The sequence below is a fragment of the Phaenicophaeus curvirostris genome, chromosome 1 (assembly GCF_032191515.1).
Source record: "Phaenicophaeus curvirostris isolate KB17595 chromosome 1, BPBGC_Pcur_1.0, whole genome shotgun sequence".
In the NCBI taxonomy this organism is placed as follows: domain Eukaryota; kingdom Metazoa; phylum Chordata; class Aves; order Cuculiformes; family Cuculidae; genus Phaenicophaeus; species Phaenicophaeus curvirostris.
The window spans coordinates 55364765-55383147 of NC_091392.1; the positions used below are offsets into that span (position 1 = coordinate 55364765).

An 18383-nucleotide genomic window follows, 5' to 3' on the forward strand; every position below is an offset into this window, starting at 1 on the left:
TAAATTGCTTAAGAAAACGATAATCAGTTAAAACACACCTGTACAGCATATGGCCAGCCAAGCAGTATCTTTGACTTACTGCATTATTGCATTATTTTAATCAGGCTTTTTTTCCTACTGGATGATCAGTTCCATTTATAAAACAAGATTAATAAACCTGCTTCTGTACTCCCTCCACAGTACAGACACAGGTGCCATCCTTTGCAGTCCTGCCCGACATCCCTCCTGCTACTGTACTGGGTCAGGCTCCTTTCATCTGAACTGCTCCTGTAATCTGTCTTTTTTTTGGCTCCTTGTTCCACTCCCATTCCTTCAGGCTGCAGCTGAATACTCTTCCTCTAGCAGCAACAGCAAAAATTATCACATGTTCAGACCTGAGAGAAACAGATATGCACTCTTTAGCCCCCTCCTGGTGTCTTATAATTGGCCCTGGGCTCATCACGTTATTTGCAGCCAGCTCTGTGACCTCTTGGCAAGGAATTTATGTCAGCAAGACTTCTCTTTTCCAAAGAGACAGGCTGGTAGCCAGCAGTCAAAGGTGGTTTTTGTTCCAACCTTCTACTCGGAGGTTTATGGGAAATGAGGACTTAAGACCTTCTCTTAATTAGAAAGCAATCAGCAAGAGCTTCAAATCTGACAGCAGCTGTGAGCCAACTGAGAGGTAGCATGCAGGGTGCTAAAACCCCAGAGAATAACCAGATTACAATTCCAAAGAGAAGCAGTGTGAGAAGAAATCTGTTCTTAATATCTGTTCCACCATTGGGAGCTACCTTTGTGCCTACCAGGGTACAGTAGCTGCCTCCTTGCCCACGTTTTCTTAAGCAGAAGGAGTAGCAGCCACATACTTACTCATCACACATTTAGATAACACAAATGCATGGGAAGTGAAAAGGGAAATTGTAAAAGATATACAGATTGCCATCCTGATGTGTCTGGGAAACAGGAACAGGGGGAACAACAATATGGTTAATCTTTAATCACTATTACAGGAACGAAAAATCCCCTTCTTTTGTTCACATGGAAAGTTCCAGAGATTATTCACCTTGTTGTACATGATGTCACTAAAAGCACCTGAAATCTTGTTGTTTCTCTTCACCTTAGATTACTACACCCCTTCTGACCTCTTAATAGGTAATGCTGAGGCTATTAAGCAACAATTCACGGCTCTCTTATCTGTCAGTGACCAGTCATGCAAAACACTGACCACAACAGATGAGAAACATGGAGATGGCCATGAAAGAGAGATTTGAGAGAGATTTGAGAAAGAGAGATCTTTGGCAGAGAGAGAGTCTGCCAAAGGTGTAGTGACTTTCTCTTCGATCTGAGCTGAACACATGCTGCCTGCGGAGCTGGCTGAACTGTGACTACAGCAAGTAAACATGGGGGCAGTCTTCAGGTTTGGTGCCAAACCTGGGATTGGCAGTACACTCAAAATGCAATGTACAGGCAACCTCTTCGTCCACATGAGTACCCTGGACCCAATTCAGGACAGCTATTCTGTTTGTTTGGAACAACGTCCTTTTCTGAGAGTGAAAAATGAGGTGTCTGTGACAGCCAAGTTTGCCAAGGCCATATGACTAGTGAGACCTCATGACAGCCAAAATGAAGAGACCTGCCCTCTCCAAGTTGTAGAAAGCTGTCACATCACTGTAACTTGATAACATCTCTAAATTTTGATTAGATAAGTTCATTGCATTTCAGTATGACAGCTGAGAAACACATGGTACACCATCAGGCACAAGTAACTTCCCATTAATTTGCACAATTAATGACATTCTCTTCCTCTGAGCTCTCATAACAACCAGCTACTAGAGCAAAATGGAGACACATATATTAATTCAATCACTTGTACTTACTGTTACTGCTAGTGTTACTGCCAATGCTGTCATTCCTAAGGGAGCTGGCAGCAACAGGAGGAAACAAAAATGTTTTTGTGACAGCGACTCTGGAATCTAAATAGAAAATGAGTGTGTCAGCATTATGTAACTCAAAATACAGTTCCCTCTATATAAGATGATGGGCAACAGGACTACTTCAACGTGGCTATAGGGCTGTTTTAAAAATCTGGCTAAAGGGCTACTTATGAAATGGATTAAGCTAAAAAAAGGCAGTCTTATTAAGAAGCAGATGTATCTACACACTGAGCTGCTGCTTGAATAGCTATTCTGGAAAAGCAATTGCTTTAAACAAGTTCATAGGTTATGACACTGATCTGCCTCTAGTTATTACTGGTGTAACTGTGCAACTGGATACATTGCCCTAATTAAAAAGCTAATAGCTGTCACTGGAGAGAGGAAAAGAAATAAAAATACAAAACCTCCATTTACTGGAAGGATGAAAATGAACTGCAGGAGCCTGTCTTGAGCTTCTTAATTTTTTTATATGAAGTAATCATAGCTCTTTTCAGGAGGGGTGGGATGAATGTGGAGGTGACTCAAGGCTGCTGCAATTTACAACTTGTCTTAGCTTCCTATCCTTTCAGTAGTGCAACCTTAGGCTCCTTTACTGCCTTATAAAAATTAAATAAAGCATTAATAGAAGATAAGAAGAAGAACAATGTGAGAAGATGATCTAGGATATATTGGGGATGAAAAGAAACAGAGCAGAGTATTGTGAGTTTATTTGAATTACATTAAGGAATGATGTCACTAGGAGCGATGGCACTAGTTTTACTGCCAGAATAAACTTGACTTATAACAGAAATACAAGCTTCAGTGTTGGTAGTAATTTTAATTGGCAGTTAAAAGGAGACATGGAGATACAGTACTAGATGCTTAGCATCCCTGAAATAAAATGAAATTTACCCATTTATATCTACTTAGAATCTGTTCCCCAAAATGAGAGCCATCTTACCATTCTCTGGTGTTTCTACTGTTGAAGGCAGAATGCAGTCATTCTTATCCAACGTGTCTGCAAACTCCTTGTAAACCTCAATGGTACTATTAAAGTGTCTAAAAAAATCCTCAGGAATGAAGTGACCTTCTTCATAAAGGTGACCATTTTCTCTTACAAAATCCTAGAGTAAAATATTGAATTAATCATGAAAGAAGGTCAAGAGAAATGCTCATTTCAGCACCTCAACAGATGATAAAAATATCCAAAGATGACACAAAGTAGCTTAAAAGTTTAACCTGCGGAAGACCAGATTTGCTTTATACAGTCTTCATAAAACATACAAGCTCACTGATCTGAGGATCTCAAATCAGCTTTGCAAACAGAAATACATTATTAATCCAGTCCTGCAAAACTCCCAAGAAATGAAAGGCAGCCTCCCATCCTCCACTGAAAAAGAAGAGACTTTTTTTGTTTCCCTCAATAAAAACATAACCTTGATCTTACACTACTTCTCAATGTTCCACATGATCCTTTTAATCTGAACACAGGAACAAAACACAATCATAGCTATTGTCATGAGAGTACAGGGAACAGGATACAATAGCTGGGATACAGTAATGCACAGAAGGAGGCTGAGATCCCTGATAATGTACCTAAAAATAAGAGCAGGACTATAAACAAGGAAGCCAAATCACTCTGGGGTCAAGCAAACAAGTGTGTTATGTCAGACTAAACAAGACTGAAGTCCACGTTAAGATATTTGATGGTTATCTCCTTATAGTCTTTTTTCTTGACTCTAGCTTTCACAACAACTGTTTGTTACATGAGCAGGTCAAATTTGGTTACTCTGTACTCCCAAGAAGGAGGACAGTGGTAAGAACATGAGTTAAGTATGTACTAAAGAAAACTTCCTAGTCTGGGCTCCAAAATTATTATATGTTTAAGGCTGAAAGTACTAGACCTAAGATCACTCTTCTCTGAGGATATCAATAACTAGTTGTTCCTCTGAATTACAAGATATTTACTTCTTCATTCTACAAAAGAAAATACCTCTTCACCAACCACATTCCAGGTGAGTGCTTTGAATCACCAGGACAAGAATAGGGGGGGAAAAAGGATACACTGAAGTCTGCCCAATTTGTTCAGTGGGACAAAACCTTCAACTAACAAATTTATTTTGAATCATCAATCGACTGGTTAGAGCTGGATAAAGGATTAAAAAGTGGGGTTTTTTCCCCTTATCATTTTCAGTCAAGAGAATCAGATATCTCGAGTGGGACTCTTGAAATCCTTCCAGACATGGCTGAGATCCAGAAACGCATGGAAATAGGCCGATATCCTCTAGTCTTTGCTGTGTCTTTGCATAGAAGTTCATTAAACCATGGTGCAGATCTCAGAGCTTCACAAACTGTGATACGTACTAGAAGTATATTAACAGCTTCAACCACATAATCTTTAAATTTACATTAGGATCACTAGTAAAATAATAATTTAAGCTCCATGCACAAGGAAGATTTCTGCCAGTTTCAAACAAACCAGAATAAATTATCTTAAAGATGATGGTTAGATTTTTGACAACTTAAATAACTGTATATAGGTCATTGTATATACTGTAATTCCTTGTAAGCCATTTTCATATTTTCCTTTGAAACAGGAGACATGACTAGCCAATGCTAGCACAGTGTACTCAGTGCATTTCTAAACAAAGTAGAATTTCAGATGTACAGGAATAGAAATGAGAACAACTCTAATGAAGCTTTGGACATTTTTAAACTATTACTGAATACAGTGAAACAGAAAGTTCAAATAAAAATATCCAGCACAAAAGTAGAAAATCTGTATTAGATTACCTTATTTTTATCGAAAGCTAGACATGCCATAAGATCATTAATTATCCTTGTGAGATTATTGATGATTGAATAGTTGCTTAAAACATCAGACATATCTGAAATATCTGAAAACTTCTGGAGAAGATTATGTAGACTCCTTGAAAATTCGGGCACCATCAAATGCAACCAACAATGATTAGGCTGTCAAGGGGAAGAAGGAGAAAAAGAGAGGTAGATTAAATATCAGATTTTTGCAGAAACCGGTTAAGAAACTCTATGTGCAAAAGTAGATTAAACTGTTCCTTCCAATTTAAGTTATCTTGAAAGTCTAAATTAAAATTCATCTTGTTTAGTGTGGCTAACTTTCTCCTCAGCCCTTTTGGTAAAATTTCTATTCTCACTGTTACTGACATATTTATGGTTATCTGTTAAGTGCCATCCCTTCATTAAATTCTTAATGAATGTTACGAATCAGTCTGCTGAGAATTTGAGCCTTGGGACATACTTCCATGCTTTCATTAACCTATTTATTTTTTTAAATAACTACTGAATTAATTTTTTTCTCCAGACTTTCTTTAAAACAATCTGTTTTCACTTTATTATTGTTACCCTACATGACTCAGTTAACCCCAAAGATCCTTGAAATAAACCTCTTCTGAGGAAAGATTCTGTAAACATTTTGAATGAAACCCATCTGTGCTTTTATCCACCTCTAAATTAGTTAGCTCAGTTAACTCCTTCTCTTCAGCTTTTTCACTAAATGACATTCCTGAGAACAATTTCCAGATCTAAATCTTTCCATGCGTTTTTGCTGACAAAAGGGTTCTGCACAGCCTGCTGTGGTATCTGCCACATCTGTACCATTGGAATAGATTACAAATTCTTTCACTGACACCTAAGCAATTAGTTTGCAGATGAAGTTTGTACAGCTATTCATGTGACTGAAACCTGGTCATTCATCTTTCTGCCTTAGAAGGAGTCATTAACTTCTTTAACTTAGATTTCAATAACAGTAGTCAAGCAAATAAAAAAGCCACCCAGCACAGGAAAAACCCTAACTCAACACGGTCAACAAAAATGCAGGAAATGCATTTGTCACACTGCAACACGTACCTGGAAATCTCTTCCCAATAAATATTGAATTTTTAATGGTAAATGTTTGGGAATTTATTCCATGTCTGAAACTAGTTTACAAAATGTTTGAAAATGTCTCAGGCTCATTAAAGCGTGCCATATACCAAGATCTTGGCCCAGCAACCCTTAAGTATGCTGCCCTAGTGGATGGGCAGCATCCATTGAATCCATTCACTCCACCTTCCACAAAGCACAGTAAATGTTTAGCAATGGGTCAGCTTCTAGACTTAATCTCATTCTACTCAATTTCTGCAATAAACACTCACACAGATTCTTTATTTAAAAAAATGTATTTGCTACCATCAATATTATTACTTGGTGACCAACTGTTTTCTTGGTGACACAGGTGGTGTTCTGCCTTGATGTGTAAAATTTTTTGATGAGGCAAAACATAATTCATGCTTTTGAAGACTAGCTGGACTATTAGGTTTCCAGGCTTAGAGAAACAAGTTTTAAATACATTGTTTAGCTTTACATGACTTTTCACTTTTGTGTACAACTCTCTCATACGCTGATAACAAGTTGCAAGTCAGTATTATCATCTTCTGCAATTATCTCAATAATTGCTTAAAAAAATAATGAAACAAAATGCGGAATGGATTGTGTTTGACTTGATTTCAATTCCCTCTTTTCCTTCAAGCAGAAGGATGGGAGGAGAGCGATGGAAGCAAATGTATCAGAGGAAGCTTCTTTGAAATGCACTCTGCTCAAGCAGCATGTGCTGTGCCATGTCCCATTGCCCTCACGAGACAGACAACACATTTTCCTTTGCTTTGGTGCAGGAGCGTGGACACAGAACTTCTGTGCTTCCCTGAACTGCAAACCCAGAAATCCTTTTCCTCTGAGGTCTTGCGGGTGTGCATTCTCTGGCAGGGACTAGTAAAAGCTTGCTGCTTCTCCCAGCGAGCATTTGGTGATTCCAGCAGGGAATCTAATTTGTGGCTCCCGCGGTTTAGCATGTGTGTGGGAGTCTCCTCTGACTGAACTGTTCTGACCTAAAAAGCTGTGTTTAACGAGAGCTTCAAGTTTTCTTTTCAGGAATTTCAAGCTGTTCAATCGCTTGCTTTCTCGATACCTAACAAACACAGGGATGAAACTTTTGAAATTGAGAATAGTAATGTTGGCTACAAGAAAAAAATGGAGGTTTACCTTTGTTTTTTCTTGTGTAAACTTTGATCAAGATTTACATTTTAGGAGAATTGCAAAACTGACTGCCCTTGTATTTTCAGGTAGTCTTCATTTAGCTTTTCATCTATATGTGTACATCTAGCTAAAAGTTTCAAGTTTACCTTCTCTTCGGAGTTCAGCCCCTGCTGCTGTCATCTTTACCTTTTAACCTTCAGGTTAGACTACACAGTTCCCTCTATGTGAGACTACTTTTAAAGCCACTCAGAAGTCTTGAGCTAGTGCATAATGCAACAACCTTCCTGGTTAATGGATCAGGTCAGTCTGTTCCTGTTACATGCACTACATTGGCTTCCCATCTGCTTTGCATTCACTCTCCCTTCCCTCCTTTACTCAACTACATTTGAGACTCGCTAACTTGAGTATGTCTTACTTTACGCACAGACTGAAGACTGAAATCTCTTGAAAAAAATTGTAGAGCATGGTTTCAATCCTTTGAGAGCTGAACAAAGGGCATTTGCCTTATGCAAAGCTGCGGGTTTCCCAGCTTGCAGGGACCTTGCAGAACCCAGAGCAAAACCTACTTACTCAGCCAGCCTTTGCTGTGGTATATATAACACAACCTGAAATCTCCACAGAGGAATTTGGCAAAGTGAGATGTGAATACCACAGAATGCTTCCTCCTGTGAAGGCAGGTGGCCAAGAGCTGCACCTTCCACCACTATGAAAGTGGCATACGAGCAAAGGGAATATGGAAATCCCAGCTCTGAACTTCTCTTCTTTCCATTTATTTTTCAGCTGCTCATCATAAATATAAACTGAATGTAAGCAATGGCATCTTGGCTTGTATCAGAAACGGCGTGACCAGCAGGTCCAGGGAGGTTATTCTCCCTCTGTACTCGGCACTGGTGAGACCGCTCCTTGAATCCTATGTTCAGTTCTGGGCCCCTCACCACAAGAAGGATGTTGAGGCTCTGGAGCGAGTCCAGAGAAGAGCAATGAAGTTGGTGAAAGGGCTGGAGAACAGGCCTTATGAGGAACGGCTGAGAGAGCTGGGGTTGTTTAGCCTGGAGAAGAGGAGGCTGAGGGGAGACCTCATTGCTCTCTACAACTACCTGAAAGGAGGTTGTAGAGAGGAGGGTGATGGCCTCTTCTCCCAAGTGACAGGGGACAGGACAAGAGGGAATGGCCTCAAGCTCTGCCAGGGGAGGTTTAGGCTGGACATTAGGAAAACATTTTTCACAGAAAGGGTCATTGGGCACTGGAACAGGCTGCCCAGGGAGGTGGTTGAGTCACCTTCCCTGGAGGTGTTTAAGGCACGGGTGGACGAGGTGCTAAGGGGCATGGTTTAGTGTTTGATGGGAATGGTTGGACTTGATGATCCAGTGGGTCTCTTCCAACCTGGTCATTCTATGATTCTATGATGCAGTAAGATGACACATTCAAATTATAGAAAAGAAACTGTGTACTGGCAGTCAAAGCTTATCATTGAACGAGGTAAGACTTGGCAGTTAGAACAAGGACCCACAGCTCAAGCATGCTCCCTGGCCTTCTTCATCTGCAGTGCCAGCCTCCCCAGGAGCACACCAGAGGAAACAGCCCCAACCCAGCCCAACTCTCGCTCATCAGCTGTTGCAGTCTGCCATAATATCTCCTAACCTCACATCTCAGAGCCCTTTATCCCACAGCCTCCTTTTCCTCCAGCCTTCTTCTTCTTCTCGTCTGAGACAATGCTGCTTCTGGTATCTTCCTCCAATATCAATAGGCAATAGTTCTAGATTTGCTACAATGTTGTAGGTTATGATGCATTTTTATATGTGCATGGTACCCAAATCGGGGTTTCATACTGAAAACTTTGTACAGACACAAAACCCAGGTCTTAAATCTACCAGATGGTTTCCAGCTACTGATATATGTGTACAATGACTTGTTCTTAAGACAGGCACAATATTGTTCAGTTCAATTGACAAATTAGTCCTTTTCTTACGTTTTTATTTCCTTAAAACTATATAGGACAGTAGAACTATTGGCATAATTTCTACTTTGACCTTATTTCCTTCTCTCCTTTTTCTTGCAGTGTATGGAACAACCAAGCAAACATTTTCAATGAATCATTCTAAAAATGTATTTTTAAATTAAGGAAAAACATAAAAAATATTTTGTAGAATAAGCAATAAGATAATATGAAAAAGCTTTTAATAAGAAATGTTACAAAATTTAAAGAAGGTAGATGATGCTTATTGTAAAGTATCACTATGTATTAACTATGAGATTATGTAGAAAGAATAATACAAGGCATGTTTGAATGAAAGAACATCCTCACTTTCTAACAGTTTGTTCAGTTGCAGATGCTAGCCTTTGCTCAACTTAGAGTTCTCCTTATTGGTCACTCAGTATTTGCTGTGCTTTAAGAGCATTTGCACTGGCTGAAATCAGTAGGACATTCTACAGCATATTCCAAAGTACAATTAGAAAGAAACTACTTTAAGAAAACAACAATTTTCAGTTGATGTGATGTAATAACACCATTGTTTGACTTTTCCCAGAGAAAAAGTTAAAAAATTTAATACAAAGAAATAATTTTTAAAGATTCCTGTAATTAAAAAAGCTTTAAGTGACTGCTAGAACCTCTCTACAATTAATTTAAATGAATACTTGCAAAACATATGTAAAATGAAATCATTATTTAACTGTAACTTACTAAGCTATAGGACTAGATACAAAATGTTATGGTCATCACTGGTTCCAGTGGGCTACTTTATCAGATTAACTTGAAGTGGTTGTACATACCAGACTATCCATCTTCGGGACATATTTAAGGGTTATCATATAATCATTCGGGAGATTTCCAACCTACAATAAACGGATCATAAAAATGTTATGACTGACTACACAAAGTAAGACTTAATTTCCATCATTGTATTCAACAAAATCAGTCAAATATTCAACATAGAGATGTACAGGAACAGAAATGAGAACAAATCTAATGATTTGGAAGATTCAACACAACTTTTCAGTAACTTACCAGGTGCAAAAGCTTACATACTCTTTCCTGTGGAACTGCTACTGATTCTTATTTGCTCACAAGTGAAGTATCCTTCCACATCACCTTGTTAGACCTGATCTGCTCATGTTCAATGCTACCAGTTCTCAGCAGAATTAACTCAGGAATGTGATGAGAAGCAGAAACTCCTCTGCATTTTCATCTTTTATTGGCATGTCTTGAAGTGTTTACATGGCAATTTCTATGTAACCCAAAACACCCCGCAGTCTCTAAGCCTTTTTCTTTCAAATAATTTCCTACTTCAGCAAGCATCTGAACCTAAAGAAGCACTTGCCTGCCTTGTGTTTAGTTAGGTACCAGATCAGAAAAAGACTTGAGCACAACTTTAACTTTGAAGCTGTACCTCTTACTAACGATAAGCAATATAATTACAACAATGTCACGAGGCAGAAGACAGCCTCCATACATGTAAGCTAAGCATGGCTTTGCAGATGTGGGTAAGTAAGGGGGTGTGCTGAAGCAGGGAAAAGGAGTGGAAGAAGGGTTACCACTGAATTAGTCTGCCACAGATGGCATCCAACATTACCCTGAGATGTGGTCGATCATTTGTGGAATGGGCTGAGTAGGGAGATGAAGAGGGAGATGCTACCGTGATCCACAAGTTCTTGAAGAACTTTTATCAAAACGTTTACCATACCATGATGCTTACTGACACAGCAAACCTATTTATGTTGTATCAGTGAAAGATTCAATTGATATTTCTCATCCAAGTCTGAAATTCATTTATTCAAAAGACAATAAGCAGATACATAATTCATTTGGTGAACCTAAATCTACACATTATTCAGCAAAGCATTACTACTCCTTTAGGTTAAAGATGTTATAGCTGCTTTTGATTCTACTGCTATAGCAACCAGCACAGAGACTTTTTCTCTTGTGTATTTTTAGGTAGTATTTTGTTTGACAAACAGAACGTTTTATTTGTTAATTAAAATTTAGTTTCAATAAAAAACTGAAACAGCAGTTTCAAAATTATATGGTTCTAGAAATGATCAAGGACCAATGCACAGTCAGTCAGTAGTAAATTACAAATATTTCTTTTTACTTGCAATGTGGTCTGAGCCACAATCTTTCAGTTCAATGACAGCTAGCTTTCTCCTACAACTTTAAAATCCAATTTTTACAAAAATGTAAATTTCTTTTGACACAAAAATTCTCTATATCAGTTTCTATTTACATGGCATTTTGGGAAATTTTGCAGGTGTCCTACATACTGTAAAGTATTGCAAATTCTTTCTTTAGACCATCTGATTCATTCTAAATCCTCATCCACAATTTTTGGTATATATTTCCTTCTTCTGAAAACATCCTAACGTCACGACACATTAATGAGTAATCCAGTTGCTTTTTCAGCTTCCTTTGCGTGCCTAGAGAGGTAGAAGTAGCAGCACTTCAAGCAGAAAAGATAGTCAAGATGCTACTGTACGTACAAAGTTTGCCATACTCTAGAGGGATTCAATACTTAGCAATGTCAGCAAAAGCACTGTTCTTTAAGAAAGGTCACTGGAAGATTAAATTTGTTCCAAATCAATGAACACTACAAGAACTGATATGCATTATGTATACAATCTACTTTACTGGCATTAGAGCCTGTCAAGCACTTTTCATGCACAGTTAAAAGAAATGTAACTGCTCAAGTGTTCTTACAGCTTCTCAAACAAAGCTGGAGAATACAGCTCAGCCTCAGATATTTTTCTCGACAGACTGTGAATCAGAAAAGATATTTTTGAATTTAGTACTAAAAATGAAGATTACTGGGGGAGAGGGTGTTAAACACAAAATATATGCCCTGCCTCAAGACAAAACAACTCGTTAAAGTTTTATTGATTAAACTCCACATGCCAAATGCTCTGCCAATGGTAAATGATAGAGTTCAGTCAAAGCAAGGGAGTTATTTTTGTGTCCCAGTTGGACTTCCCAACTCATGCATGGAAAATAGGGTAGAGGCTCTGATGTAGGAGTAAGGATATATTTGTATTAAATCTGTGCATTTTATAGCCTCTTGTTTTCCTGAAACAAATCTTGAAATTTCATTGAAGGCTAACCACCAAGACTATGATCCAAAAGCAAGGACTTCATTTTCAACTGCTGAAGTGATCCTGAAAGGAATGAAAGGACTCTGTCTACTTGCTCTGCTCAGGGTGTCTAAGAGTTGTGGCTCCCAACAAGGATTTGCACATAGCAGAGGACAAGAGGGCTTTGAGCTCCTTGAGCAAAGGGGATGGAAAGGGACTGTTCTTTAAAACTCCTCGAGTCCCAGAATGGCTTTTTAGGTTCCTGTACTCACCTCCTTAAGTACAGCGATGAATATGGAGGTAACAAAACACCTGCCTGCATGACTATACTTTTCAGTCAAAAGTAACAGTTTTGAGGATTAGAATATCAACTCATAACCTTGGAAAGTAATGCATAGAGCTAAAATAAACCTGCATTGCAATTAAAATGTTACATAAACTTTCTCTAATAAAGTGGGGGTGTGGTTGTGGAAGTCAGACTCAGAGAAGAAGTGAAGAACAGAGAATCTAGATGTATGTCTTTAGATTCGTATAAAACCAACATTAAGTGCTATATTCCCAGTTGTAACAAAATCTCCAACTGGAAAATATAAGATTCCTTTTGAAATGCAGAGGTTTGAACATTTAATACAGCACTGTTAATGCTGCATAACCCAAACATACTTCCAAAATATGCTCATGGTCACATAGACAGGGAGATGAAAAACGGATGTTTTAAATGCCATTTAGGTTCCATAAACTGCTCTTTCATCACAACAGCAGAACAGAAATGAAATGACCTATCTCTGCAGTCAGCTTGGAAGTGAGAGCTACTGCTCTTGGAAATTCTTTTTTCTGTGACTGTTCAGAAAATTTTAAGGAGACCAGCATAGATATCTTTATTTTTATATACAGATCAAAGATAACATAAGTCCTTGAAGTAATATTTACCATTTACCATTGCCAGTGATTTCTTTTTCACTCTGAGGCATATGATGGAAAAGACATGCTTTCCTTTTGGCTACCATTTCTACCTCCAATTTTCTCTTCCTTATTCCCCTTTCCTATTCTTTAATGCCTCTGCATCTCCCTTCTTTGCATCCTTAGCTCTTCTTTTCCTGCATGAGCTTCCACTTTCTGTCCATCATTTCTGCAATCTACTGTTATCTTTCTCATCTGCTAATGAAGTAGTTAATAAAATCCTCATCATTTGGATCAAGACAACATGCTAACGATTTCAGTTCACACTTCTTACAGCAATAGTGGCAGATTATTTGCAAGATAACAACACTGGATCAGTTTTTTAAACCCGTTCACTCAGGAGAGCTAGACCCATTTAAAATAAATATAAAATGTTGCAGAAAGCATAAAGTACATATTTACAGCAAAGATGCAGTATGAAGGCAAAGTGAAATAGCACGTCTCAAACAAGCACCCTGGTCAGTAAATGATTACTATTGTTTGGGCTCCCAACATTCAAAAGAAAAGCTTTAGAGAAGATGATCATGAAAGAAAAGTTGAATATCTTAGATTCTGTTAACTGACAAAAAAAAAATGTAGGTACATTCTATACATACTATACAGTTCAGTGAAAATACTACTTCTATGTAGGTTTGATGTTCCCATGCACCAAATATATATATAACATTTTCCTAATTCTTATGCAAAATCAGAGTCACAATTACAGCAATGCACTTTTCTACTGATTTATTGTGCTGAAAAGAAAAATAGGGAGAGGTTTTATTGACAGGTGCTGCAATTACAGTTTCATAATATAGAACATTCGTTCATCAAGAAATGTTTCCCTCCAGACACCTTCATTAAAAAAGAAGCAGGAGTTAAGTGATTAGTAAAGCAGAATGAATACTCTCTAAATAATTTCTTTCTCTATAGGCATGAAATTATGCTCTTTTAACATTTTCACCATTAAAAAAAAAACAAACCAAAACCCTTTTGTTCAATTGTTCTTTGCTTCCTAAAATCATTTTACTTAGGTGGTGTTCTTCATATGAAAAATTATATTATAAAGACTTGAATAAATTTAATCTTACAGAAAATACAAGTAATTTTTGTATGAACACATACCAGTCTGGTTTGATCTTATGTTGATTAATGCTTAGGAACTTTGTTGTTATTGAATCTGGTCTTCCTTTCCAATTCTAATTTCTGGTCTGAATCTAGTATGATGCTAGTGAAAATCCAGATTAACACCACTGAAAACAAGTTACATCATACATCTGTCCTCAGTTTATTACTCAACACAAAATGGATTAGGCAAATGACCCACACTTTCAGGCACTGCACAGTGTGCCTTATTTATTCTCCAATAGATTAGGTTTAGTAGACATCCCTAGCCTACATCAGTAGGAACTGCTAAATGAGACATGTTCTCACATTCCTAGAATACAATGCAGTTGAGCAGAACACAGCCAGAATCATGCTCAGGGGTTTTCTGCCAGTGATGCAGGGAGTTTATAGTACTTGGAACAAGAAGCCTGGAATGGGAAAGAGAGTTTGGCAGGGAATTGTGGTACTGTTTTGCTAGCTGTAGGTGAACTGCAGTAGAGGTAGGGAAGAACACAGTAGGAAAAAGAAAGAAGAGAGACATGGATTCATGTTGCAAAGCACTTTAGCATGAGATATGAAGAAAGAATTTGCCTAAAGTTCATCAAGGAGCATCCTTCCCGTGGCCACGGACAGCATAGCAAATAGCATGGAAATAATGAGGAGAAGCTAGGATGAGAGTGCAAATTCAGCATGTGTTAAGATATCACAAGCAATGTTCATAGTTAGTGCCTTTGAAATAAAAAACAGGAAGCTTGCTGTTGATAATGAAAAAAAGAAGGAACAGCTTGAAGGAAATAAGCAGAAGATACAGGGTCAGAGTAGCAAACTAATAGACAGAAGGGCAAAATTATAAAAGTCAAAGCCAGAAAAAGACTTTTCTGAAGAGTGGATTTTTATCCACCAAGCATTTGGAAGAAAAGTGCATCTGTGCGTACAGAGTGCTACAAAAATATTTTTTCCCATTATGACAGGAAAAACAACGTAGATTATACAAGTGAACATACACGGGCCTGTGAAATGGCAAAAGCCAAAATGGACACCTTTGTTATGGACTTGAATGGCTTGGGAGAGATGGTGAAGACTAACATTTTGGGGAGATGAAAAGGTCGTAATACACCTCAATGGAGGGTTCAGGCCATACTGAGTTTAAGCTGATAGCTCAGCATTTGTGATAAGACCAGAGGAAGACAGGTTAATATCCTAAAGTAAATTATGAGACTTTTTTTGGTACTATCGCTGAATGGCTAGTTTATTGCACGCAGATATGGGACTATATTCCCGACTATGAACAAAAGGGTTTAAAGAACATGAGAATGCGGCTGAGAATAAAGCCTTTAGAAATAACTGTCATACCACTCTCAGCACATGTGACAAGAGTCTGTGGATAACGCTACAATAACCATAGGCAATAACTGTATACATAACTGCTTCTGTGAAATTCTTAGCACTACGATCTGTTCTCAGTGTGAAAGGGGAGGACATTTATTAAAGATGCTGTGTCCTGCTGGCACAAACTCTTTGGATCAGCAGAGAAATAAGATTTTAATGGCCAACAGGTTCAATAAAGAACTCAACCACCTATGGGTGCTATATCTATTTTTGAAGATGTAAGTCATCAGAATATTACTCTTTAATTCCATGAGTATATTTTGTTTAAAAAAGTAGAAATGGTACAAAAACATTTATAGTCATTTTCAAGATTTGTAGGGTCTCCTGAACAGTATTTTTAAGCAGCATCACCTTGGAGTCCATATTATATGCAGTAAGAATATAGTACATACAGCATAAAAACATTGCACTTTTTAGCAAAGTAATGTGATCAGTCAATATTCTCTGTCAATTTCTCCCTCCTTATATGCACATTGTCAGCTAATGATATTTTATTTTAAAAGTACTTTAAACATTTTTTTTATTTTGGTCTCAATGTCAAGTCATCATGGTGTAACATTTCAAAAGAGCAAGCACCTTGCAATATAGGCAGTTTCACTGAAACCAAGTGTTCTTATACTAAATTTAAGATCCTAAAACTATTTCCATGTTACCCAGTCAACTCTCAAGTGGCTTTATAGAAATTATTTCTGTGTGAAAAATCTACACAGACAGACAAAAGATGGATACAGACTTTCCTTAAACATCCTCACACACACAACTCAAAAGTGAGAGATTCCAAGTGTCTCAGCTTTGTATTTTCTAAATCTTTCTGTTATTTCTCCAACCCAAAATATCTTTGATCTTGCTAATTTACTCAAATTTTGCATGTGGTAAAGAGATCTGAATGATGTGGGTGTAAGCCAGGCAAATGACCTTGCAGTATCTTCACTGAGGAGTGGCTGGAGTTGCTCAGCCCTACCTGACTCTGCTCAGGCTTGGCAGCAGCAGAAGCACAGTGCAAGCTGGACAGCTGGCAGAAGTTTTCTTCAAGGACAAGCAGCACAGGCACCAGAACAGTTACGACACCAAAAGTCCTTCCTGACCAGCCAGCAGCTCAAGGAAAAGGGGAAATAAATCTGGCAAGAGCTCAAAACACTGCTCAGGTAGGCATTATGCCTAGGTAGCATGGGAAGGAACAAGCAACCATGCTGCACGTGGACAACTAAGGGAAATGGAGAAGGGTGGGGGTATGCAAACATAATGCTGCAGGAATATGTGCAAGAACTGCAGCTGCTGGACTAGTCTGGAGGAAGATGTAGGAATAAGATACGGAAAATCAAAGTCAAATTAAAGACTGACCTAATTTTCATTATATTAGGCTTCTTTCATAATTTATCTCAAAAGCAAAGTATGATTGCACAAGCTTGATGCAAATTTTTGTAACTTGTATTTATACATTCTTGAAGTTTAAATGGTACCAAAGAGAAAGTTAAAGCATTTGTTATGAGAATATGTAACCAACAAAAAGTTATTGCTAACACTGCACCAGACAATTTTACCAGGCCTCAGAGGAGTTCTGTTGTTCTGTCATGCTTTCAACAGGTTTAAATCAAAGCTTAGTAGTCTTTCAAGAGATGAAATACTATCTTGAATAAACACGCCAATACATCAGAATTCTGCCTAAAGGGACTAATGTGAAGCACTAAGCATTTGAATAGGATCCCCACAGATGTATACTATGTGCCAATGTATACAACAATGTCCACAGCAAACAAGTTAACACCACACTGGCAGCAAATGCATGGAATCCAACTTAAGTGTTTGATAATATTAACGCTGGTATTGCAACCATTTTTCTATAATGAAGCCACAACCCTCAGCCGAAGTCCATATGCAGATGAAACTATGCTTGTTGAGTGGTCAGCATATATTATTTCTTAATAAATTTGGTGTTAGATCCTGTACTACTACAAGTTATCATAATTACTGACTTCAGTGGATTTAAATACCAACACAAGAAGATGCAGTTTTTCAGGTTAATGCAGTGTTCAATTAAGTGGCAGTTAAAATGTACTCAAATGAATTCAGCTCTTTTTTGAAGCTGTGAGTCCTTCAGACTTTATTTAAACTTATAGGTACAGGATACAGAGAGAGGAATATGTAATGAGTGCGGCCCAATCACACCTAAAGAGCTGTTCGACTCTCATTACCCTGATTGTTACAACAATGTCTAATATCATGCTACTTTTACATATAGCACAAGTTTCCATATACCTAAGGTAAAAACTACTGGTTTATTTCAGTTGTGTTTGCTGTCAGCCTGCTTCACACAAATCGGTAACCTAAAGACAATAATCTTCCATCTGTACAGAAAACAAGCTGATTATCAGGTAATGTTTGAGGAAATCAAGACTTTTGGCAATTTATGTGGAATTTTGGTAGGAAGAAAACAGATATGTACATACACTGCAGCTTGGTCAAGAAGTTAATTTTTTAATGAATTCTGAAACTATTCTCCAGTCTTTGCAATAAACGCTTTGGTTTTGATCAAGTGACAGATATTGATGGATTTTATTCTAATTTTTTTAATATTCCACTGGTTGCAATACAGATTTGCTAACTTTGCTTAAAAATATAAGTACATTAGCCACTGCTTATTGTTTAACATAGAGAATAATTCAAAATAAAAGCTACTTACCAATTTTGCAATGTCATTCACATCATCTGTCACTGGATTCCCGCAGGAACTCTGGGCTTTGACAAGAGGATTAAGTAGGAGTAGTTGAAGACAAATGCAAGTGATAATCCAAGTCTATTTATTAAAAAAAAAAAAAAAAAAAAAGAGACAAGCAAATCAAATAAGCAATCTCCGAACATGAAGCAGCAAAATATTGTAATGTTTTTCATATACAACATCTAGACGCAACAATAATTCTTCATTTTTCATGAGGACATGCTCATACC

The 18383-nt window shown here is 37.7% G+C and overlaps 1 protein-coding gene across 3 annotated transcripts in view; it reads right to left on the reverse strand.

Annotated features, from left to right (window-relative positions):
- KITLG (KIT ligand) overlaps positions 1-18383 on the reverse strand; it is a 55599-nt gene that overhangs the window by 12146 nt on the left and 25070 nt on the right. For 2 of the 3 annotated variants that reach the window (XM_069858475.1, XM_069858492.1), the window contains exons 2-6: positions 18118-18231; positions 9714-9776; positions 4686-4865; positions 2854-3016; positions 1857-1952 (exon numbers count right to left, since the gene is read on the reverse strand). In XM_069858475.1, coding sequence (XP_069714576.1) covers positions 1857-1952; positions 2854-3016; positions 4686-4865; positions 9714-9776; positions 18118-18231 — 616 coding nt within the window. The remainder of the gene's footprint in view (positions 1-1856; positions 1953-2853; positions 3017-4685; positions 4866-9713; positions 9777-18117; positions 18232-18383) is intronic. The other variant, XM_069858484.1, reaches the window with a different exon arrangement.